Source organism: Acanthopagrus latus, chromosome 2 (assembly GCF_904848185.1).
Source record: "Acanthopagrus latus isolate v.2019 chromosome 2, fAcaLat1.1, whole genome shotgun sequence".
Lineage (NCBI taxonomy): Eukaryota > Metazoa > Chordata > Actinopteri > Spariformes > Sparidae > Acanthopagrus > Acanthopagrus latus.
This window is the reverse complement of record NC_051040.1, coordinates 16,229,660-16,255,564: the sequence shown is the minus strand read 5'-3', so window position 1 is coordinate 16,255,564 and position 25,905 is coordinate 16,229,660. Positions and strand designations below refer to the sequence as shown.

At 40.5% G+C, this 25,905-nt stretch overlaps 1 protein-coding gene across 5 annotated transcripts in view; it reads right to left on the bottom strand.

The window, feature by feature from the left end:
• Positions 1-25,905, bottom strand: part of LOC119011199 (cGMP-inhibited 3',5'-cyclic phosphodiesterase A-like) — a 56,696-nt gene that overhangs the window by 13,427 nt on the left and 17,364 nt on the right. For 2 of the 5 annotated variants that reach the window (XM_037084145.1, XM_037084170.1), the window contains exons 2-13: positions 15,557-15,607; positions 8,078-8,323; positions 4,839-4,984; positions 4,618-4,724; positions 4,259-4,502; positions 3,937-4,013; positions 3,411-3,607; positions 3,074-3,211; positions 2,736-2,847; positions 1,370-1,477; positions 1,040-1,239; positions 130-333 (exon numbers count right to left, since the gene is read on the bottom strand). In XM_037084145.1, coding sequence (XP_036940040.1) covers positions 130-333; positions 1,040-1,239; positions 1,370-1,477; positions 2,736-2,847; positions 3,074-3,211; positions 3,411-3,607; positions 3,937-4,013; positions 4,259-4,502; positions 4,618-4,724; positions 4,839-4,984; positions 8,078-8,323; positions 15,557-15,607 — 1,830 coding nt within the window. Of the gene's footprint in view, positions 1-129; positions 334-1,039; positions 1,240-1,369; positions 1,478-2,735; positions 2,848-3,073; positions 3,212-3,410; positions 3,608-3,936; positions 4,014-4,258; positions 4,503-4,617; positions 4,725-4,838; positions 4,985-8,077; positions 8,324-13,922; positions 14,183-15,556; positions 15,608-17,215; positions 17,374-25,905 lie in introns of those variants that run through there. The other 3 variants (XM_037084162.1, XM_037084155.1, XM_037084150.1) reach the window with 3 other exon arrangements.

The window sequence follows — 25,905 nt, the reverse complement described above, 5'->3', positions numbered from 1 at the left end:
AATCCAGTTATGGATTGAGAAGAATTCCCTACTGCTTGGCTGTCAGCTTTAGTTTAGGACAATCTAAGAGGAAAAAAACAAACAAAAAAACAACTGCTGAGAAAGGATGATGTTGATTTGGATTGTTACCTTTGCATTAAACTCTGCCAAGAAGTCAAAGTGCTTTTTGAGGTCTGTGGCCAGGATGGCTTCAATGACGAGGAAGCGGAAGCGCTTGAACTCCACATGTTCAAGGTTGATCAGGAAGTTATACTCAGGTCGAGACATGAAGAGGTTCCACGCTGAAGCTGCATGATGATTTTCCAAGACAGAACGATCATTGTACAGAAGAGCCTAAAGCAGAAGACGAGGAGGAGATAGAAACATTAAATTATTGATTACCATAATAGCTGGCAATGAATGACAGCTACACTTCAAGCTCACATTAATGTATTGAAGGTGATCTGCTGCCTGTCAGCATTTTATAGAATGAACGAATCTTCTTCGAGCCATGTTGTGAGTTTAATGTGCTACAGTAAGTTGATGAGGCTGGCTGTCTCGGTCTGTTAATGAATAATATGTAGATGTATGAGTTTAGATACATCAGTTATTCACAAGATGATTCATCCGCTGCAGTTCCCCGGACGTGATTGGTTTGGAAATTTCCACACAGCAGCTGGTGCACAACAACACATGACAGATTCAACATAGTAGCCTGGATGTCTGTACTGTATTCACATAAATACATAGATTTCTTATGAGCTGGCTGACTGAAAGAGCAGGAGCAGTAAAAGGTTTCTTTAACTTACTGACAAAACAATTGACACAACCAAAAAAAAAAAAATGTTTTGGCAGGAGAAAAAAAAAGGTTTTCCAGGATAATCTTTTGAACTTAGTATCTCTTATTTGTGGAAACAGGTGGACAAAAGGGTATATTCGGGGTAAAGTTTACTATCCATGCAAATCCTTTTTTAACTTGTTATTAAGCCATAAACCAAAAGTCAGTCACCTTCATTGTCCATCAGAGGAACCTCTCTGAAGCACACCTACGCTTATTTACCTGTGGTGCACTCGTAGCAACTAGAAAGGCGTTGGTTCTTCCGGGATGGTCATAGTCGTGCATGGCAGCAGCTACATACAGGGCCATGAGCTCCAGGCTGGGGATGAGGCCAGCCAGGGAGCCATAGCCTTCCTCCTGCACAGAGTTCATCCTGGACATCAGGAAGCCTGTTGCACCGGGCGTAATGCCGTTCTCTGAGTCTACGGGTAAAAGAAAAGCGATCAAAGCTCATGATGCATTCACTGACTTTTAGGCAACGATGACAGTAATTGCCAACCAAAACATCCATGCCGGTATATTAATGTGTATATAAAAAGTCCAAGTCCTCACCGGTGTGTATCCCATTCTCGGTCAGCAGGGTGGGCAGGCCGGGCACCGGCTGAGTGGTGAGGTACCAGACAGCATGCAGCACATCAGTGGCATGGATCCGGTTATGATCTGAGGAGAGGAAGACAAAATGCTCATTCACACCAGTGGAGGGCAGTAACTCGTGAAGTAACAGTGAAAACAAAGAATCCATAGCAATGGTGAGGTAATGGTTTTCTGCCTGTTAAAACAGGGTCCAAGTTGTGGTGATGACCACAACAACAGGCTGTTTGCTGTTGTCTCATCTGTCTGAGGATCTTAAATCTTGTACTTAAATGTGCACAGTGCACTTTTTATCAAAAGAGAGATATCTTCATTGACAGATTATTCTTGTATGCCTAAACAATCTAAGTAAACAAATTATATCCCTGACTGAATAAACTGAATAAACAAACTGACCTTAAAGGGCAACACAATTTTATACTGTTTAACTTGCTGCCCTTTTAGCTTCAAACTGTTATTTGCCTCTGAGATCAGCTCGATTATTTGGATAGGGAAACATAATATCCTAGTTGGAATTATTACCACATTTATATTGTCAATATTCAAATTCGATCTTCAAAACTACATAATGCCCCTTTAAATAAAGACAGCAATACCACAGTGCACACATATTCTGTTACGAGCAGAAATCATGCATAATAAGTACAAAGAATTTGAAAAAATACTGTAATCATCAAAAAGTGTCAGTGTTTATTATGCATTATGGGCAATTTCAGAATATTTTTAATATATAATACACTGAAGACTGGGCTGATTTTAACTAGCTCATACTTTATCCGTTGGGTAGCTTGCTGAGTATCAATAAAGGTTTTTTTAGCTTTAATATTACATCATCATTTATTTGTTGATTGTATTCCAACAAATATATCATTAATCTAAATCTGCAAAGTAATTAGTGACCAAAGTCATACAAAAAAAACAATTATATTTACCACTTAAGTACAGTGAAATAGAAAGCTCCACCACTTCATACACCTCAAACAAGTAACATCAGCTACAATACAGACATATAGAGATCATGTAATCAAAAGTATTCGGACACGCACCGTCATTGAAATTCATTTGATTAACACGAGAGCTCAGTGCTACCTGTGAGCTACCTCTTCAGTCTCAGCATGAACCGACACAAACATTCATCAGATAATTCAACCTTGATATCCCTGCAAGCTGTGAGCAACTTGAACACACCATAAACTGCCTAGCAGGAGGTCAAAGGCCTGTTAGCTTGAGGAGGGTTATTTCACTGACACAGCGATGCCTCCACCTTGTGGCAGACAAAGGTAATGCTGAATATAAACAGTAATAAATATGGTGACCCTCTACTCACAAGGTATGACCCTGTATCCGTTCTCAAGAGCGTGGAAGTAGTTCATGAACTCTTGTGTGGGGATTTTAAAGGTCTCAAATAGACCTGTGTCCTCGAAGAGCCGATAGGAAACCTGGGACAACACATGAGTGAAACATGCTGTGAATCATATTTGACTTCTGGGTCTTTTATTCACTGCCTGAATTAGCAGTTTATGTCACAACAACTCAAAGCTGCTAATTACATACATGTGAACATTTCCCATCAATACAATACCCTTTAATGAAATCAGTATTGATTTGCTGTCATTAGATAAATGTCATATGGGTCTCAACATCTCATCAATAATCAGCGCCTACCTGACTGAGGATGCAGCCCGTCTTGCCGTGCGTCTTCTCCACTAGACTGAAGATGGGGAAGTTCCAGTTGTTGAGTTGAGTCATCAGAGGCTCCAGGCCCTGCATCACCAGAGGATCCGGGGCCAGGATGGCCTTGTCCTGTGGGTACAGAGGAGAGGGCAGACAGACACAAACAAGATGTTCTGGTGTTTATTGAGCAGTTATTAAATGACAGTACATAAAGATCTTACTAAGAAAAACAATGACCCATCTTCTTTGTTTCTTGCTGTCTTTGGAGGTAAAGAAAGCACATAACAAGTAACTGACACTTCTTCTCATTGCCTGCCTGATTGCCCACCTCTGGTGATGGCAGGAGCGGGTGAAGAACGATGCCCTCCGCCAGATACTCCCTGCAACCTTCCCGGGCTTCAGGCGGCTTCTTGCCTCCCTCTCCCTCCTCTTCATTCTGTGCAAAGTCGCTGCTGTCACTGTGGTTGGTCTCGTAGGTGCTGTCGTAGGTGCTGTCGTAGTCTGAAGAAGCTACGACCCGCTCATCTGGGGAGACGTTACACACGTCAGACACGCACAATTTGATGTTACTATGCTGGTCCAGAGTAAATGTGAGGGCAGTTGTGGAGAGGGGAAGTTACGTTACGTAAAACATATTTTTGTAATGATGCATGATTAAAATTCTCAGATGAATTTACTTCCATTGACTTTGCTCATGCTCAGCCATCCTCACCAAAACAAGTAGCTTGGCTAAGCTCAGAACGTAAACGTGACAGATTCATATTAGTAACGTGTTTGGAGTCAGCATCCCGTCCAGATGTTCTACTGTTTACATGGCTGTATAAAATGCAACTATGATGTATTTTTTTGTTTACCTGGATGTGGTATTCTGTCTCCTTTGTCGACAGATTCTACCCCGTGGTTCAGTCGATTGTTGAATGGTCTGCCACAGCTGATAGAAGAGAGCAAAAAATCACTGACACATTCAGAGGACACACTCAAGTCCCTTCTGATTATCCCCTCTCATCAGATCACTGGAGTAGCCCCTGTCCTCACAGCACAGGCTGAAGAAGAGACTCACTTTCACACAGTCAGACACAGATGCATTTGAAGCCCAATATGTGTGAATTTGAACCTCCGTTTTTTACTAAATGTTTCATCAGTAAAGGAATCAAAAAGATTGTGTGATTCTGTTACCTGCCGCAGAGCGATGGAGGCCGCCAGTGAGGGGTAGTGGAGCTGGGGGCGCTCTGGCTGTGAGTTAAGGCTCTGTGGTGGCTCTTGGGGGCCACAGGGCCAGGGGTCCGTTCTGTCAGGGGCCCGGCCGGCTCAGGAAGCTGCACTGAACACGTCTTGGTGGTGGGGCTGGAGGCAGGAGTGCCCTGGATGGGAGGAGAGGGGCACGGAGAGCCCAGAGGTGACACGTTGGAGGGGGGGAAACCTGAAAAAGAGAGCAAGACACCACTAGTCAGTCTTTACACATTTTGCTCTAATTTGTATCTAACTTATTTGTTTATGTATCTTTTATAGAATTCATCCAATTTTCTTTTACACACCTGGTCTTCCCAGTGGTTTGCTGTAGAGGTGGTTGGAGGCAGCATAGGAGGCAGACATGGAGCGGCTCTTTGAGATGGTCATCATCACCGAGCTGTTCCATGATTCACTGATATAATGTAAGAAAACCATCAGCTGTATAATGAAAAACAGCCTTCTTGATCTGTAACTTTACAGAGTTATTGTGTTCCTCTAGACTGACTGGTGACTGAGTGAGGATTACCTGTCTGTGGTGTGTTTGATGCTGGCTGAGCGGTCTCGGCGTACAGGGCCAGGCTCGATGGTAGGCAGCCCTGTAGCTGAGGTGGTCGTGGTCCAAGTCGATGAGATTCTCCTCAGCAATCCTGGGGGCAGACTCCGTCTTAGACGCTGTCATGCAGACAAACAAAGATGTGTTTACACTCTCATGGAAGCAATAGACGGCAAGCAAGACACCTTTAGTGAACTTCGGTACAAGGCAGAATAGATAGACATCGACAGATTTCTTGTAATCATTAGAACTCTTAATAATACTTTAGATATTTTCAGTTTCCTTTCTGAATCCTCAAACTTTACATAACAATACTAGATTTTCAATGTGGTCCCAGACTTTTGGATCCAGCTTCCCTATAATGCTCACTTTCATGATACAGTTTTGTCTTCCATCAGACACACACTCACCGGGAAAAGGAGGGTAAACTAGTGATCCAATCCTATAGACTAAAGCATCAGTGTCGTTGTTATGTCTAACTTAGAGGAAAACGGAAACGATCCAGCTGTCTTTACAACAACGGCGCCATTATAATACCACATGGAAACACTGGAAGGCAAAAAAGATGTCTGTTGTCACTTTAAGAAGCAGTCTTTTCTCATCTTCAAGACATAGCTTGTCACAATAAACCTCACTCTGTTTGGACGATTCTAATCCAGCATGAAAGTAAACGTTGACAGCTTGGGTCACAAAAGTCACACAAAGCTAACACAGCTAAAGACAAGGTGCTGCCATCAAAATATAACATTAGGGAAAACAAAGTCAGGCAGAGAAACTTTCTCGCTCTGTGGAGGAACACGGCTCTATTCAATAGTTCAGATGAGCCAGCCTTAGGCCAAGCTTTAAAGAAGACATTATACTCATTTTCAGGTTCATAATTTTGTTTTGGTTTAATAATGGAATATTTTTGTATGCTTTAGTGCTCAGAAAATACATCATGTTTCTCATACTGTCTGATTCTGCAGCTCTGTATTCCCTTGAACTTGTGTTTAAAGTCACGAGCGAAACTTTTGTCACTTTGTTTTTTGTTCTTAATGGCTCTCTCTCCCTCCCCCTCTCCCACTCACCAGTGGAATATAGAGGGCAGCAGAGGACCGGCTCTCACACAGAAGTGAGCAAAATGAGTTTGTTGTTTACTTCTTTGGCAGATAACCACGAACACAAACACAGCAGCGTCATTGCCATCCAAACACACACACACACACACACACACACACACACACACACACACACACACACACACACACACACACACACACACGCACACACACACACACACGGTCTCACAGTGGTATCCTTCTCTCCTACAGTGAGGGAACACTAATCAGAGGCATCTGAGGGAGAGAGGGAGGGAGGATGACACAACAACACTTGGTGGTAATCAATCACTGTGAACATCATGGCTGGTGTCAGTTTTTATTATGTGGTGCTGTGTGCAATTTTTAATTTAGATCTGAAACATCTGCACTGCATTATTATGTAACTCCAATGTAGCTGACAATGATGCAAGCAGACACTAAGTCTGCTGTGATGGATTGCTGCATTTTTATCTCATAAGTTTTATGTCTTTGTTACTTTCTCTTAAATCTTACAGTACTGTGGTGCGCTTTGGGAAATGTGCGGCCTGAATGTGAAGTATTATCAAGACAAATCTGTGCGGCAGAAGTTGGTTTCAGTGTTTGCAGGTTGCTATAAGCCCAACAAACAAATGCACCTAAGCCCTCCAACAGTTCTTATCACCTTTATGTAACCGCTATTTCGGTCCAACAACAGGGCTGCACAATCGAGCTGAATCACCACCTTTAACCCCTCACCGCATACAGACTCGCCAATCCCCAGTGTGCTAAAATGAGGCAGCATCTCATTGAGTTTCACTACATGGCTGAGACATTTGAGCGCACTCAGGCAGCGTTAAAGCTGCTTGTCACTTTCCTGGTAGGCTATCCTGCATTGCATCACACGCTTTATTTAGTTTCCTCGCCGCCTTAAGTGCCTGCATACATTTTGAAGCGCTGGCCTTGTAAAACATTAAAAAGCCCTCTGGAAGCCTGTGCGTCATTGTTGGCTACATTAGAGCCCAACGCTACAGCAGCAGGGAGGGGGTTGTACCTGTATGCATGGAGAGACACACCTGGGCGTGTGTGTGTGTGTGTGTGTGTGTGTGTGTGTGTGTGTGTGTGTGTGTGTGTGTGTGTGTGTGTGTGTGTGTGTCTGTGTGTGTGTGTGTGTGTGTGTGTGTGTGTGTTGTATTGACATGTACCGCACCATACAACCAGAGAAAAGGATACTCATACTGATACTGATATATGAATGTAGTAATACAAGTATTAGTTGTTTTATTATGTTGTTCAAGTCGTTGTTTTGTGTTTTTTTCTTTTTTCTTTCATTTTTTCCTTCACTGCAAAGCTAAAATATATATACACGTGTATATATTGTAATATCATGAAATATGTAAATCTATAAATATGAACAACATTCACTGTAATTCAGAATTAATGTATGTAAGATCTCGCATCCTCACAATAAAGCACTAAAAAAAGTGTTTTTCTAATTTTGACTATTGAATAGTTTTATTTGATCAATGGTGAAACACAGTCTTGACCTGCAGTTACTGGCTTGGCAGCATTTTTGCCTGTAACACCAGCACCATCCCCTCCACCTCCCGATATAACAGTCCGGTCATACATGTAATGTGGACGTCATATGACACATTTTGTCAAAATGTACTTATGGACTCTGACACAAACAAATATGAATGTATTAGTGAACATTTTATCCCAGGGCTGAAAAGGTTGACTCAAACTGTTTTCGTAACAGAATTTCTGTCTTGCTTCTGTCTAATCTTTTTATTCATCTTTTGAACAGAGACTTATTTAAGGAATCCTTTGGGGAATCCTGACCTTCAGTTTAGGAGCCACTGCTACACACAGGTGTTGATTTTTCTGTCTGTATCTATCAGCTGTGTAACAGAGTGCAGCTGTAACTGAGGACAATTAGGTGAAGTAATTCTTACAATGAGCCTTCTAAGAGATTCTTAGCGGGTAATCACAACTCCCTTCTAGCTGCTGAGTGAACTTGCAGTTTCCGTCAGTCTGTGGTATTTGGAATTGTGGTCCAGTCACTGGAGATTATCCCAAACACCAACGCATAGACACAAAAATGAAAAGAAAAAAAAAACACAAAACACATTTTTAGGGAGGACAAACATTTACCTTTGGGATGGCCAGTCTTTCAGTCTTTTCGGGCCCATCCTCAGAGTCGGAGCAGGTGTGTGTGTCTGCGGGGAAGCGAGGCCGGTGGAGCGGTTGGAGGCTGATCTGGGTGCTGAGGAGGTTGCTGACAGCCTTCAGAGAGCTGCAGGTGTTGGGGGGAAGTGAAGGGTCCGCCAGCAGATCTGAGATCATACCATGGGCCTCACCCATCACCGCTATGTCCACCACCACACTGGTGCCGGAAGACTGGAGAAAGTAAACAAAATAAGAGATTGGAGGAGAGGATTGTAAGGAATCACAAGTTTGGTCCATAAATCACAGCCATGAAAAACATAGTTAACAAACATCCCACAAAATTCTTATAAAAAACAACACACCCTACACCCACACCACCCCCTCTTTCCTAAACTCAGCTGTCACTGATGCGACATATCGACTGGTAAGCCCAAAGGATCATCAATGTCATAGGTCAACCATGTGTGCCCTCGATTATAGATTCTATCGTTAATGTCAACATGTGCTAATCAGCTTCTTGTTAGTTTATAATCAATTTCCTCACAAACCTATCCACATACACGCACAAATATGTGTGCACAGTTTACATAAGCATGCATGCAGACGTAGCAGAGGTAATTAGCAAAGTCTAAGCAAGTAAATGTGGAGAAAGCTGATGACACAATTTGTTTGAAATCAGAAAAAACAGAGCTTAATATTACTACGAAGACCTGCACATTTTAAAGCAACAAAGCGGCACAACTGGAACAAATAACCAAGGTTGTATCATAATACTACACACCAAACAACTGAACTGTGAGACAGAGACAGCGGCGACGAGGAGCATGCACTGCGGAGACGGATTTGAGTTTCCTTTCTGTCAGCTGAGCTGTGGCTCTCCACTGAACTCTGCATGAACTGTGTTATAAAATACTACCGTCCATCTCTCCCACTCATGCCTGTGATGTTGATAGTTCTAGTTTCAAGCACAAAACTGGACTGACCAGACCAGAGAGACATTTACATCTGAAGCTGCTTTTTGTTGTGTTTGTGTGTTACTGACAGGTGATATTGGCTTAAACTAATATTGCAATAGTTTCTCACCAAAATCTCCTAAAATGCCCTTCATAAATGCTCGCACTGGGAGATAAGATCAAATATCACAACATTCTTCAATATCAGTATCGATATCAATATTGAAGGTTGTTGTTGCTTTCACAAAATATCAAACCAATGAGATTTGTGCTAAATAATCATCAGTAAATTGGATGTGTTGACTAAATGAGTATGAGGCATGTATTAAAACAAGTGGAGCCGTCTGATAAGCTCAGAAAAGTACATAAATCTTTAAAACCAGGAAACGACACGTTATGTCACATTACACAAAGGGGGACCAAAATGCAGACTTGACGAAAAGCGAGCTTTCATAACAAAAAGAGGACAATCCAAATTCAGAATCCAAAAATGTAGCAGAAAATGGAAGATAAGTAAACAAGAGAAATCCAAAAAACAAAAGCAAAATGAAGTACAAACCAGAAATAACATTTCTGGTTATTTCTGGGGAAGACAAGACTTAAGTACACAAGGGTTGAGGGAACACAGATGAGGGGAGGTAATTAAAAGCAAAACATGACACGTGAGGACACACTGTCAAAATAAAACAGGAAACAACAAAACCAAAAACTCATAGTATGACTTTGAAGTTATATCATGTCATGGTGTAACGAAATAATGATATATTTACAAGAGAGAGTGTAAACATTGGTAAAACTAATTGCTTATCACTTAAATATGAGAAGACCATAAAGTTTAGAAAGAGTATGTTACAGAACATGCCTAACAGTTGTTGCTGAACTTTATATGAACCTCATCATCTTAGTAGTTTGGCCATCATTAACCGGATGTTGAGCTGATCCTACAGATACCTCCACTACATGACACTTGACTTGACTTGAGAAAACGACTCAAAAGAAAATGCTGCGAATGTAATATAAAAAAAAGTTCTAAAATCTGAATGAGGTCATGGAGCAAGATGATCATCGCATTCAAACTGGCTCTGATGTTTTGTTGTTTCCTACTCCTCCTCTCCCCCACTGGGCCAATACATGAAGCCAATCACATGATCACTCAATCCATTCACTTTTTTCATATCCTGATCCAGTTCCCCTATTCCGTCTGCAGTCAATCACACTTTGTATGGCTCGCATACAGATATTTGTCCACATAATAGCTTAATCTCCAGTAGAAATAGACAAAAGATGTGTGGGTGGAGTGGTGGGGGGGAAACATAAAAACCACCTGCCTGAATTTAAACACAGCGACAGATGATTCTCATGATTTGCTTCCTTAAACAGATTGTATTAGCTCTTCAAACAGGGCTGTGATGTGATGAGTAAATGCATCGTAGGAAGATAGTTTCCTGGAAGAGCGCATGTCTGTATGCGTGCATGCGGGCCGGTGTGCATGTGTCACCTCAACCTGAACAAAACCCATTAGACCACTCCAGAGCTTTATGACATCCTGCTATTGTGACATTCACCCATTACCTGGCAGTAATGGACTCTGTTCAGCTAATGTCAGGGAGAGAGTGAGATAAAGGGGTCTCGGATATGCGTGTGACACTGGTTGTATGTGTGTGTGTGTGTGTGTGTGTGTTTTGCAGCTGCACTTAGATTTCTGATATTTTAGCATTTAAAAACCAAAAAAAAAAAACCTACAGTATTTGAGTGCATTAAGTGCAACATGCATAAGCATTTGAGCTGATGAAGTGCCACAGAGGGCTGTCCTGGTGGAGACACAGTGGTGAAGGAAGGCGAGGGAGAAGGTTATTGATTCCTCCCAGCATAAAGTCCCACAGGAGACAGCGGGGGGCGGGCATGGGCAATGAGTAAATCAACAGCGGACACAAACACACACGCGCGCGCACACACACACACATACACAGAGGCATTCATGTCCCAGAATTGCCCCTTGGGATCAGCCTGTCAGGCTTTCAGGGTTACACAGTACATGGTGCGCACAGAAAGAGGGGTCATAATCCCTTAACAACTGCAGCGCATTGTAACTGAAGACAATATTAAACACTGGTCTGTGATGATGTGCACAGAGATGCAAAATAAGATCTGTGTACGTCAAGCTGCTAAGTATAGAACTAGTGATGTGGCTCACTGGTTATCCACTTAACATCATCAGTGTTCAAATGTAAACCAACATACGCTCAGAGCACCTGGATGGATAATTTTATGTACATTACAGAATAGATATTGGGTCTTAGGTTGTCAGATGTTTCAGTGCTCCAAACCCTTTATCATACCGTGTTTAAAACAAGGCAATCTCTGTTAATGATACATTTGACAGTATCAAGAGGATTGATGCTATAAAAAAAAAAAAATGATCTACAGTCAGATACTAACATTATTACAGATGTGTTGGCATGTGTTCATTGACATTTCTTGTACCAGTGCTGTGTGCAGGTTGTTAATAAAAAGTTCCTTTTTTTGTGCCTACGAGATTTTTCGGTGTTATAGAATTGCTATTAGAATTGTTATTGAGTATTGCTTTTCATACAAGCAATAGGTCAAAGTTTGACATTTTGGTATCACGATAACCTTAAACTACCTGCTACATCGATACACCAGCTTCACAAAAGGTAATGCTGGACTATTTTATTGAATAAAGCTCTATTCACAGAGGACTGGTCCTACCAGGGAACCTCATGTAGGTAGGTCAAGTTTGTGTTTCATGTGATACATTTACACATGAAAAGCTGTCTATCTGCATCTATCTCCTGGATACGATGTCACATCAACTTTTCCAGAAGCGAAACATCTGCTCCTCAGCAGCCACATTATCAATATAGTTTAGAGTCGGTATTCTCACTTTCTGCATGTGCTACAGGAATAAATAGACATTTGCAGCTATTTAATTCAAGTAAAAGATGCTTTGATGTTGTACTTGAAAATCACCTGTTAACATCAGTATAGCTGATCTGAGAGCACAGCTGCAGACTGCTCATCAGCATATTGTGATTACCGCAATTTGTAACTTGTTTAGTTGTCCGACAACAGAAAACAGATATAATACATTCTTATATCACAGTCATGCCGATGAGTGCAGGACTGACATCATCATATGACCTGTGTGTTCGGTGAATTGTGGCAGGCAATGTGTAGTATTCTTACTTCCAAATTACGGACATGGCAGATTTGCATGGGATTAAGATCACAGATGTCCTCCACAGTTATTACAAATTAAATAAGATCCCCAGGTAATACTTTTCCCCTGTGAAGAGGGTTTAAGACAGCATTATATCATATCTTTCACTACTGGAAATCCCCTTATTAACCAATTTCCAGCATTAAATTAATTTGATATTTTGTCCAATAAAACGGCAGTCAGGTGCAAGACGCTAAAAAAACAGTTAACTTGACTTTATTTGAAGATCAGAGTCAGAATCAGCTTAGCTTAACAAGTTTGTGTACACACACAAGAAATTTGACTACAGTTGTACATTGCTACTTATACTTATACCTTACTTACTATAAAACCAGCACAAACTGAATAACAGTTCAGTTCACAAATGGTGAATTGTCAAAATGAAGTGCTACATTTTGATTATAATGCTTGAACCACACACATTATGGGACTGTCCTGGATGCACATATGTCTGTTAATATCACAGTGGGGTGGACACTGTCACCAAATCGAAGTTTAAAGCTAACTCCACATAAGCAGAGACGACGCAGATATGAAAACAACTGACACTGAGAAAAATAAAGACACTGTCCTCTCCTTCCCTCTTTGGATTATGCTCCCCCCAGGTTTCTAAATTCTCCTCTTCTTCCTCCTCTCATGATTGTTATTTCCTACTATTTCAGTATTTCCCACTCTTCCCCCATCCCCCCAGTCCATCTCCTGAGAGATAGTTAGAGGATATGTGGGCAGATCAGGCATAAAGGCAGATACTGAGAGCAGAGCAGAGTGAGAGAGAGATAAAGAGAAACAGAGAGAGAGAGAGAGAGAGGGGTGGTGGTGGGGGGAGTCCACAGGCAGGCCGTGGCCAGTCAAGTGAAAAAGAGAACGGCTAACTCGAGCAGGCCAGCTGAGCTCCATCCTCATTTACAACGACTGTACATACAGCACTACAGTGAGAGGCTGCTCATTGTTTCTGTACTACGACACCAGAAAAAGAGTAGAAAAACCTTTTACACCTTTGTCAGCTTTAAGAAGGAATGCTGAGGCGACAAAGCACAGCCGGAGGCCAAGTTCATGTTCTGGACACAGGTGAGGGGCTGCAGGATTGCAAAGAGTTGCAGGATTGCAGAGCAGAAACAAGGCTATTAACCTTACAAACTGTTATCTAATGATTTTGCAACAATGACTCGCACAGCAAGTGAAGACGCACGAACACCCGTGAGTACCATTTGTTTACACTGTGCAATAAATCAATCCTTTTCTGACGTGTCCACGCGTGCAGAGCTGATGCAAACAGGGGAAAATCAATAGATATGGCTGCGATTGTTCTTCAAGTTTGAGTTGAAGATAATGAAACTATGTGAGCACATTCTGTAGATAACACACCCACCTACGTAGGACACGCTGCTTGACAAACAGTACTCATCTAGGAACAATAGTGACAGTGGATCTCTCCACAGTGACTCACGAACACCGATCCCTCACATGCGTAATTGACCTAAAAACTAGGCTGTATCAAGAATCTTAATTTAGACATTGCTTCAAGTTGTCCTATTTAAACCATCTCATCATTACTGATTAAATGGCTTTCCTTTTTTTCTGCTCATGCACATCCGGAGCTGAAGGGCAGACACTCCAGTTAAAACCAATACGGAACCTGTTTGGGAGGACGCGTGTTGTCCTGACGGCGTCCCATGATACTCGCCGAGTGCCTCCTCTGCATCGTTCGGCTTGAAACGCGACCACCAGATCTTGCAATCTAGATTCCTCTCACAACAACGGCTTTATGCTCTCTCCTTCCTTTTAATCCTCAAATGTCACCGTCTCAATCCAAAGCAAGTGACATTTCAATAATATAGCCTACAAACACGTCCTCGCCCTCTCCTCTGTTCTCCTCTCTTCTCTGTCGCCTCATGAACCTCCCTTCGTCCTCTCACCCGCCCGCCCCCTGCCCCTGCGTCTGCCAATTGCAGATGTTCACCGGCGGATGAGAAAACCTGAGGTACACAGAAATCAGTTGTATTGAAAATACTTGGTTGCTAGGAGACGTTGGGACAAAGATCAGAGCATGTTGTCCGTGAACCATAAAATAGTTGTTCTGGGCTCAGTTGGCCGCAGCCGAACTACGCCCACTACTTGTCAAGTGTTTCCTGTGATAGCAGGTGATGCATGACAACCGGGCAGCGACTGATGTTTACCATCAGAAGAGGGCTTTCTGCATCAGGAAACTGAGGTGCATATTGATTCATTAAAAGTCTATTAAGATAGCTGCAGGTCCAGTGTGGAGGAAAGTGGTGGGAAAAGTCAAACCAATGATATATACGGTGAAAGATATGAATCAATGACCCTTTCCCCACTTTATATGAATCAATTGATTTTATGGTTTCCTTTTTCAGCTGACAATCTGTGGTAACTGCATATGATGACCACAATAATTTGAGGTGAGCAGCATCCGTGTTTCAGCGCACCAATAACAATATGTGTTCTCAGAATTTAAGGAATTGGAAAAACACAACTTACAATTCCTCTGAAAATAAGAGACTATGCAAACCATCCAGCAATAAAACAAGGTCATAAAAGTGGAACGAGAGGTGACAGCCCACCCACTGGAAGGTTATAAAAAAACTGAACCAATCTTTCCCAAAGTTCAGCTGCTTTCTTAGGATGCAGAAAAGTTGATTAGTGAATTTAGTGGCAAAATGAGCCAAGCTGAGCATTCATCAAAGGTTTCTTAAAGGTTAACTCCACCTAGTTTACACATATAAGTGTGTGTACAGTACAGTGTCACTGCATATGTTAAAAAAACAAAACAAATGTATACAGCCTTTTGTGGCTCCAGAGGAAGTTGTCATCTGATAAATTGCATCCAAAGATGTCACTTAATGGGTAAGTCCCATTTTTGGTACTGTAAGTGTTTTGAAAAGGAAGAATAAATTTAGGATTTAAAAAAAGGTGATATCTCTGGTTCAACTGTACCAATTTGATGATTAGTTTTTATGCTGTCCATAGTGAATCCAAAAGTGTCAAAGGACTGCAGTGCTAGACCAGCCAACTGCTTTTCATGACAGGGCTTTAAAAGGTTTAGGAGAGCATGGAAAAACCTCAAGGGTTTAATCTGCTTTACTACTATTCAGGAATTCAGTCATGCAATCAAACTGTGAACTCAACACATTCAAATTAGCTGTTTAAAAACATCCAGAAATAATGAGTCAAGCACTATTTTATGACATACACAGAGAAGAAACACACACACAACATCTTTCCTCCACTTCGACCCTGGGCTGCACTAACCTGGGATCTGCTCAGCGCTCTCTTGTAGTCCCATTCTGGCTGGCACATAATCTGGAGATAAAAGGCAAAGAAAGAGAAGCTAGTGTCAGAAGACCGGTCCACTGCGTGGCACCACACGGCACTATCTGAGCGCAGAACTTCTTTCCTCGTCCTCTGTCGCTCCCTCCTTTACCCCCCTCCTTCCTCCATCCCTCTCTCTGCCAAGCCATCTAAAAATAAAAGAGGAGCAGGCGCTGCTGATGAAGATGAGGAAAAGAACACATCACCCTTTATGCCGGAGGGCTGATCTACATATGGCTCTCCTAATCAAACACCATCACCACCACCTCTGCCCTATATCTGTCCCTTCAATGCAATTATTTGCCATTTTTGTTCAGTGAAAGAAAACTGTAATTTAATTTCACAGTTAGACAATGAGTTTGGATTTCCTTAAATACGACAGCTTTGAATTTTTTGGGAGACACCTCTAACAGAGCTAGCCTGGATTGGGCACACAAAGAAGAAATCGATTGTAAGTGGGGCCGACCAGTGGCACCAAATGGCAGAAAGAGGAAACTGTCTGAATTTGGACACTTCCACACAATGCAGAAACCATGGAGCGAGCTCCTCTGACCTACATTTCATGTGACTAACAGCTGGTCTAGTCGGGATGAAGAAGAGCCAAAAATGTAGAACCCCAGCTCAGACTGACTGAAGAACTAACATCTGCTGTGCCGGAGCAAGTTGAGCGTTTGGCATTTTATTCTTTATTAATGATTTCAAGCACACGATGTTAGCATTTCAAACTCGTAATCACACCTGACAGCAGAGGTTAACTGGAAACTACGGCAGCTCAGTTGGACACTCTTCTCTGCGTGAATCGGACAAATAGCACCTATTTTGTTAGCGCATAATGAAGTAATGTCATTTTTTTAAAACACTGCATTGAATTATCTTTGTTTCTCGCCTCACAGGGCCTGTCAACACAACTAACAGCAATGGTTGACACAATAATCACTGGCACGTGTCCTTGTTAAGGTAGATTCAATACCACAACTTTATAAAAAGCCAATGCAAGTATTTGAGCTCCAATAATATGCAATTATCCATCAGAAGAATCCGGAAACATTATCAATATCATTCTATAGTGTTTCACTTCACAGTAAAAACGTGTGTTCCAGTTTATTTAATTTTGTTTACAACACCCTAAAGAGTGATGCCTTCATGCATAACAATGACACCCTCTCGCTAATTAATTTAGTGAGACTGTACATTTGTAATGTCTGACAGGGAAAAATGCCAGCTTGTTGTAATTTCTTTTTGGTCTTTGGTGTCAAGATGCAGTGACAGTGCCCCCTGAAAAATTGTGTCCTAGGGAACTTATTTTTGCATGTGTTGAAGCGAGCTCTAGCATTAAAGCAGCTAAATCCCCACAAGAGAAAAGGGAACACCTGCTAGCTTGTTAACATTTGAACCATTAGTCACAAGGTTAGCGTTAGGGTAACTTGCCATTTTCAGCGTTGAGGTTGCTAGCTCAGGGTTTGTTGTTGTGTCCTGTAGACATGGCAAGCCGACACTTAGAGTCTACATGCGAATAGTTGCGGGAAAAGAAATTAAGCAATTAAAATTCTGCAGGGATATTGACCAAGTTAAACCTACAGTCAGGAAAATATAACCTACCTCACTGTGCCTAGCTTACTGCTATCCTCAGATCAGAGGTCCCTCTCAAAAGCTTCCCACGTTGTTGGTATGTAAGTTACCTTAAACAAGTCTACATTTTCCAATACACTGAATGAGGTTTACCAATTATTCAAACACACACTAACCAAAAGTTTAACTTCAAGCTGTGCTCTGTAACTATTTCTATCAGAGCCAGGGGGAGTGTCTAAGAAATGTCAATCACTCTCGTGCATACGCTGCTGGCAGCCCACCTCCCTCACGTGCCTGCTCTTACCTGGTCAGATACTTTCATGCCAAAACTGGACAAACAATAGCGGAGATCAGACAACAACAACAACAGAGCTGAAAAATGCCCCACCATTGCCCACATCAAAGAGAAGAAATAAGAAGACTGATGAAGAAAAACAGTGTACAAAGAAAGAATTGGACCGAGCCAGTGAGAAAACAAGGATAAATATCAGGGGTCATTTCAGAGGTGGAGGAAGCTGCAGTTGTGAGGACTCAAGAGCAAGGCAGACTTAGTGTTTTTTTTCTGCTAGACAAGTAAGGACCCCTGCTTGTATATGTTTTAACCACATGGCAATTGGTAAATTATTGACAGGGGTGTGGACACATGAGTGAAGATGTTGTTTTTGTCATGGAAAAAATACTTCCATTTTAAAGAAATGTTCCTTTCTTTAAAACCATAGCTCTCCTCTTTACTCAGCTGTACTCAAACCATGTGATGCCATTTAAATAAAAGTCAGCTTCCAGACACAATTCCTGACCAGATCTGGCCACAGCATTTGTGGCAAAAATTCAAAAAGACAGCAGTAACATGATGAAGGGCATGCTGTGCCTCCAGAATGTTAGCTAACTGACGTTTGCTATTCGATCTTTTCATGTGTAATGATAATCTTTTGTGTTATAATAATGACATTAATGTATCATATAGCGAGTGGTCTGTCAGGCTTTTAAATTGTGCTTAGAAAGCAGTTAAGCTAACGTTATATTAATGTCTATGTGAATGTTACTTCCATAATTGCAAAAACCCCATTAGCATGGAAATTAACTGCTAGTTAATAGTAGTTAGTGTAATTTTTTAACCAGATAAATGCCTATACAAAAGTAAAAGGAGTATTTCAGATTTTAGGTATTATGCATACCTCTGGTTCTTGATGATGATAAAAAGCCTTATCATTACATAATAATAACTGGTCTGATTCCTAGTGTGCATATCTGTGTGTGTTTGTGAGTGTGTTGCTGTCACAGTCCGTAGGCTGATGCATAAAACAGCATAGAATGAGTCGACCTGACAGTGGAACTGTCATCTGCTGGAGATGACTTTGCATCTTGAATGGCAGATGAGATAATCTGCCTAATACTGTGGATTCATGTTTTATGAGAGGCCCCCAGGATGGGAGGGAGGTTGTTTGGAAGAATAAAAACACAGAATCACAATGAAAGTCCTTGATCCTGTAAAATATGTACACTTCATCCCGATTGTGTGCTGTTCTTTCTTGTAGATAATGTTCAAAGAGTCAGGCTGGTAAACACGGTGCTATATTAAAGTAAGGATGCAGCTGCAGTGATGCACCATGATAAAAATCAGACATCAGAAAACCATATGAGTCTCTATTCACTACTGATCTACACACACACTTCAGTTTCTGTCATTTACCCGGTCCCTTAAATCCTCCTTTATGCTCTGCTGTCCCTTGACGGCCTCCATTACGACTCAAATACACTTCTCATGTCAAGTCTATAAGACGCTGGGAAATCACAGAGCCCTTAATGCACATCTGAGCCGCATAATGTTTGACAGCGCCATCATTCAATCTTAAGTAGACTGCTACTAATTTCACTTATGCAAATATAAGCATGCCAGCATAGGTATCTGCTACAAAACAAATATTTAATGGGCACTGCCGTGCAATACTGGCACTCACACATGTATAAACACACTGTACGCTGCAGGGGGAGCTCTGTTTGTTGACGTGAACACTGTTAGTCTCTGGGGTGTTTTTGTGGTGTGCAGAAATCTGTTCACATGGAGAAACATACATTTAACGACAACATAAACAAAGAGCTGAGAAAATTCATTCAACCATGATTTTATAAAAGCGCTCCAGTTACGTTTTAAAATAAACATCCTGGATGGATGCAAATTCACAAAGGTTAACTAAATGAATGACAGCAGAACACAGGATCTGACTTATTTTATGTATTCACGTCACGTCTCGTTAATAAGATGGACTTCTCCTTCATCAAGCCCATTATCTCTACAAGATAGACATAATTGTAACTCATACGCATGCAGCTTTTCAGATGTTGTGACCCACTTCTGAATCAAAAACCAACTGTCCGGAAGCTAAAAATAAAATGAGAAATTTCTTCGGCTGCCCTCTAGGCTTAAAGAAACATCCGTGTTTTGCTTTGTAAACGTAACAGCTTTCATCTGCCACAAGTACAACACAAGAAATATGCTGTGTGTACTTTGACATCGCCGCTCTTTCTTGAGCTGCTCATTTCATGAAATCCACCCTGGGATCGTTGAAACACGCCGTGTGACTGTCCTTAACCCGGCCCTCTTGTTCAAACTAGTAATGTCTAATGGACAAAGCCATGTAAGGGCTCGAGTCTATCTTTACACACACACTCCTACGCACTTGCACACAAACTCAGAGGCATGAGCGCACACGAGTGCACACACGTGCACCGATACACACATAGACACGCGCGCTCTCTGTTTGTCACGACTCAGACACTCCAGTCATGAAGAACCCAGCAAGGCAGACCAAAACCCCTACTGGCCAGCAACTGTTCTTACTAGATCCCAGCTGAGGTCGAAAAAATAGAGAGAGGAGGGAGAGACATAACACGAGAGAGAGAGAGAGAGAGAGAGAGAGAGAGAGAGATCATAACAAATCAAAATTCAGAGAACAAGAATATACAGTTTATAATTACTGGTTATGCTACCTTAATTAAATAATGTGAATAATTGAAGTGAAAACAATGAGGAACAAAAGAAGTCTATTCTGTGATGGATCTGAACTGATTATTTTTTATTTAATCATGTCCAATCTCATCTGTTTTCATGTATTTGGTTGTATAGTTGCAACTGTAGAAGTAAAAAAAAAAACAAGGCTACTGATCTATTTTTACCTTAGCGGAGGTGAATTATTTTATATATACATATATATATATATATATATATATATATATATATATATATAAATATATATATATATTTTAAAATATATATATATATATATATACATATATATATATATATATATATATATATATATATATATATATATATATAATTTGATTACTACTTGTACATGCGATGATAGGGAAAACATTTGTATACAATATTGACAAAAAATGTCTCCAGAGGCCAACATTACACCAAATGTGTGCAAAATATGAGGGCTAAATGATATGCAAGAGAAACAAATCAATTATTTTGACAGATATTGCAATTGTGACATGAGTGAGTTCATTTTCAATGACATTATTTACATATGTAAATAAAAAGATGGTGATGTGATTTTTTTTGGGGGGTCTGTAGCAAACACGTTCCCTTCCGTCTGGAGAAAAGGATTTATAGGCTTGGGCATCTCTGCATCTATATAATGATGTGATGGGTGGGATAATGTGATGCATTATACTTTTATCAAAAAATTGATTTGCACTACTATTGACGTTTTGATAATATTCCAATGAATTGTTCAGCCTTACAAACAATCAAGACTAACACTTTTTATAGGTCTGGAATCATCATGATCGGTAGGTGGTTTTTACCAAGTAATGTATTTGAAATGTCCACAACAATGTATTGAATGTATTGAAATTTACCCCAACATGATTTCATAATAATAATCTGCTAGTTTCCAATAAGTAGTTAAAAAATAGCTGGTGGTTTCTTTAATACACTGTAACCCTAACCCTGTAAAACAGCTGATCATGCAATTTAATTTCCAATTAGTAGCATGAAGAGACGTATAAACACATAAAAATGTACTTTGTTCAATTTATTGACCTGCACAAGTTAGGGCAGAAACTAGATGGACTTTACCTGAAAATGCATTCAGGAATTTACCAGCTATGAACTTGTTGGAAAATCGCAGAATATTACTGTCAAATAAAATCGGGGTATTTAAAAACGTGTTGCTTTATAATTACCACCTACTTACCATTTCCAGATCTGTCACATTAATAGTTACTATATATACAAATAATGTATAATATACATATTAATTAGAAACAAATTAACAAAACAAACATAAATAGAATAATAGTCCTGCTGATCTCTACTGTGACGATATGAGGTTAGATAGTCTGATGGAACATCTTTCATCATTTTATGTTAAACTCCATCACGCTCAATCAATCCTTCCCACTGTAACATGTCTCTTTTCAGGCTCCATTATTGAAGTCAATATACTTGTACTGTAGTGTTGCTGTTCAGTACCCTGATTTTGCTGTAATCCACATAGTGCTACAAAAGCAAACAGCTTCACTGATGGTAAAACATCTTTTTCTATACACATTGGTTCAGAATGACTCCAAGAATCACACTCAACTAGCTTTGCCAAATGGATTTGGCAAAGCTTCCTGTGTATGGTTTGCCTGTGTGTGTCCATGAGTGCGTGTGTGACAGAGGGCGAGAGAGACTCCTGGGACTCCTGGGCTGGATGGTGATGACTCACCCACCCACACACACACGATCACACACATGAAGTAAGACATGTACTCATCACCATCATCGCTCAGAACCATGTTAGCGCTAATTGTTCCCAATCGGCGTATCAGGGGTCCTGTCAATTGCACTGTGAAACCAGACCACACCAGTGATGGCTTATTGATCTCATTACACTCTAACGTCACTCCGTTAAAAAGCAAGTGTTTGTGTGTCTGTGTGCATATGTGAGGGACTGATTCATCACATTCATCAGAGCTCTATCATGGAGCCCATGAAGATCAATATGTAAAATTAAAGATGATCTGAGCATGTCATCAATACTCTTTTAAGTTATTGATCCATAGTCTGAAGCTAAACTAGCAGCTATGAGAAGCAGCGCATATAGGCACAGCTGTACTTTGAGCTAAACAGTGTTGGGCAAGTTGATTCCAACAAGAAGTGACAATTACCAATGTCTATGTTGTGTAATGACGTACTGATAAAACAATATAAAGATAAATGTATGTTCCAAATTTCCCAGTAATCCATACGGTAACTGTCACAACATTATTGTGGCGTTAAATGGTGCAACAATTCTCCAGACCCTGTGAGCAGTTCAGACCTCGAACTTTTGAGCCGCAGTTTAATTCAACTTTTGTTTCATTTTCCTTTCTTTGGGTTTTTTTTCCCCTCTCTGGGTTCTATTATATCAACTAATACCAAGAATATAAAAATAACTTAAATACACTGTGAGGGTAAATGTCACATGAACTACATAAACAAAATAAGTAAAAGAGAACATTTCTTTAGACCAGTCTAGATATTAACTAAGTGCACCAAACAAGTCTTAGAAGAGTGGAATGTGGATGAAATACAGCACAACATTTCTAATGTCCAAGCAGCCCTTCCACCACGTACAGTTCACATTAGGATGTCTTTTATTGCTCCACACCTCTTTTATGTTCTCACAATGATCCCAACCACAAATTTACATATCTAATCTTTTTGTCTGTGGATGCAACACAATAGTTAAATGGGTGGCAAGTGCATACCTATGACATATACACTTCTAGGAAATAGAGAGTAAGGCAAATGTTATGAATAATCCAAAATGGTTGTGAAAAATGGTTTTGTCGTATATCATTAATGCAGTGCAATTCCTTGAAATTCACTGCAATCCCAGAAGTCACACTAAGACGGGTTGTTTACAGCAGCTATGAACTAGACTGGAGAGTGGGGAGAAGAACATTTTTAAAAGCCTTTCTCTCACTGTGTTGCACATGTATTTGTGCTAAAATAAAAAAATGAGATGACACAGACAAAGGATAAACATATAGATAAAATGTTGAGGCTTGAATCGTAGAAAAAAAATATTTTCATCATATAATTTGTATCTCTACCCTTTCTTGTCCCCTGTGAATGGATTGTGCTGATGGGAGCCAACAACACAGCCCTGGGCAAGAAGTGTGTGTGTGTGTGTGTGTGTGTGTGTGTGTTTCACAGTGGAGTTGCATGACTAAGCCTTTGCATGTACTGTCAAGTAAATGTATGTATGTGTCTTGTAAATTTAGACGCGTATATCTCATCTTAGTAATTTCATTCTCATGTGTGACAGATGAACAGTTCAAAAGCTTGCTTGGGTTTTGCAGTTGCATGTGATCATGTGTCCTTGTTGAAAGATTCTGTCGATGATGTGTTAAATGATTAATATAACTGCATTCCCACTAAATAGACAACATGTTAAAAGGTTCAGTACCATAACTCTAGGGCACCACAGGGGCATAAAATAGGCTGACTGTCTCTTTAAATGTAAGAATGTATGTATTTGAATGTATGCAAAATCAGCCATAACAAGCAATCAATAGCAGCAAAAATAATGTGTCTGACAAAAAGAGGGCTTTTTGAAGATTCCGACTTTTCAACCTGCACTTAATAAAGTATGAGGTGCTTTTTCTTCATCAACATTAAATCAAATGACACCTGACTCAGAATCAACACCCGATTCTGCAGCTCTATACAACAGTAAGACAGTTTAAGCTGGTTTACGCTTAGTTGGTTATCTAGACCAGCAACAATCAAGACAATACTGTGTCCACCAGCACAGGAGCTAACTCAAGCTAATTGGACGATACCCGTGTGACATTCAGAAGTTCAGAAAACCAACGAAAACTTTATTTTTTACTGAGGAGTTGACAAAAGAAATATGTCAAAAAAAAAAAACACCATTAAACAGTGTCTTACAGGTGACTCGCCTTCATTTATCTTAAGGTACTGATCTTAATATACAAGGCTATATATATATTTTAGCTTGTAAATTAATATTTGTGTATTCACAGGCAATTGGTTAGTCATGTATTTAGCAAATGGCTAATGTTGTGGATCTCTAAAAAAGGAAGAACATGTACAAACTTTGAAGCCCTTTAGTTGCAAGTAGGTCCTAAGCATGTGCCTGTAATATCTGTGCTCAGATCCAGCGAATATATATGTAAATGTGTGAATTAATTCACCATAATTCAACATTCATGACAATGTTACAGTATACATTAGATCAAATACCTTGTTTTTCAAGATTTTTCTAACTCACTCGATTTGACAAGTACAAACATTTCCAGTTATTGTATCTGTAAATTGTTTCTTTCGTTTACAGATGTGAAATCGGATAAACCAAAATCTTCAAAAAATGTTTGACCGATGTAATATACTTAAATAATGGAATGCTAACTGGGATTTGTTCAGTGATAATAACTGTATTTTCATCCCATTCTTCCTCCTCCCTCCAAGGCTCCACGGCTAAGTGGAGTGTTTTCCCTCGCGTTGTTGTACCCATGTAAGGCCACTGATGCCAGCTTGTCATTCTCTGCTCCTGTTACTGAGAGAGGAGACTGCGTCACAGCTCCAGCAACCCACTTCTCTGTGTCAGCTTCCTGCTCCTGCTGATTGACACTGACGTTGCTGGGCGCTAGCATTTCAGGCCGAGTCCTGTGGGAACAGCGTGAGCGTCCAGACACCGGTCTTCCATTTTCGAGCTGCATGCATAATGACTTACATCCCATTTAGTGTCTGTGCTTCGAGTTTGGCTTTTTCATGTTTCCCCCTCCAAAGTTGTCCAGGTGATGTTTTTAAGTGTAAATGATCATTTACATTCACGCAGAAGCAACATTTAATGTGATATTTCAGATTAGATTCATGGTTCATTTGGTGTTACTCTGAACTCAGCTGTCTGATCAACTACATGAAGTCTTTTTTCGATGTATAGACTTTAATTACTATTACCTTCGCAAGTGTATGTAAAAGGCTGTTTTTTTTCTTTAATGTGCAATTTCCTGAGAAAGCGTTCTACACAGAATGTACTGATTACTCAAAAGCCCTGCACACCCACACAGGTGTTTTCAGTAACTCTGAATAGCTCTTGCCAGGTTGAAGTTGGGTGGAGCTACACTGGGAGTTAAATCATATCATCAAACTCCTTGAACTAACAGTGCGTTCCGTTGCAAGTCAGAAGCTGGAATTTCTGAGTTGGTACTCCCGAGTAAAAGCTCTCCATTGCATTTGCTCGGAAAAACGTGGAGGCTTGCTGCAAATGGGTGTTTGTTTGGAAAGCCAGCAACCAGCACCTGCAACTGCTGATTTAACAGTTAAAGGCTTTTAACAAAAGACAGGAGGAGTCGGCTCCTATAGCACACTCTCAAAGGCTTCTACTGAGCAGATCAACTGAATGAAGGTGAAAATGAAAACCACAAATATTTACTACATGTATCCAAAACAAACAGTCTATAAACTAAAAGTGATGAAGAGGTTGAAAGTAATTGTTCACTATCTGTTCCGCCATACCGCTGTGATGTCATCTGTGTTTACGTCGACGCCCTCGGGCTATGCAGATCTTGCCTGAGTGTCCATATATATAAAATGCTAAAATGCTATATTCCAGTCAAAGTCTGAAGTTGGAATTTCTGACCAAAAGCGTGTGAGGTGCATGATGCCAAAAGTTGAAAAACTTGGCTGACTATGAGAAATTGATATC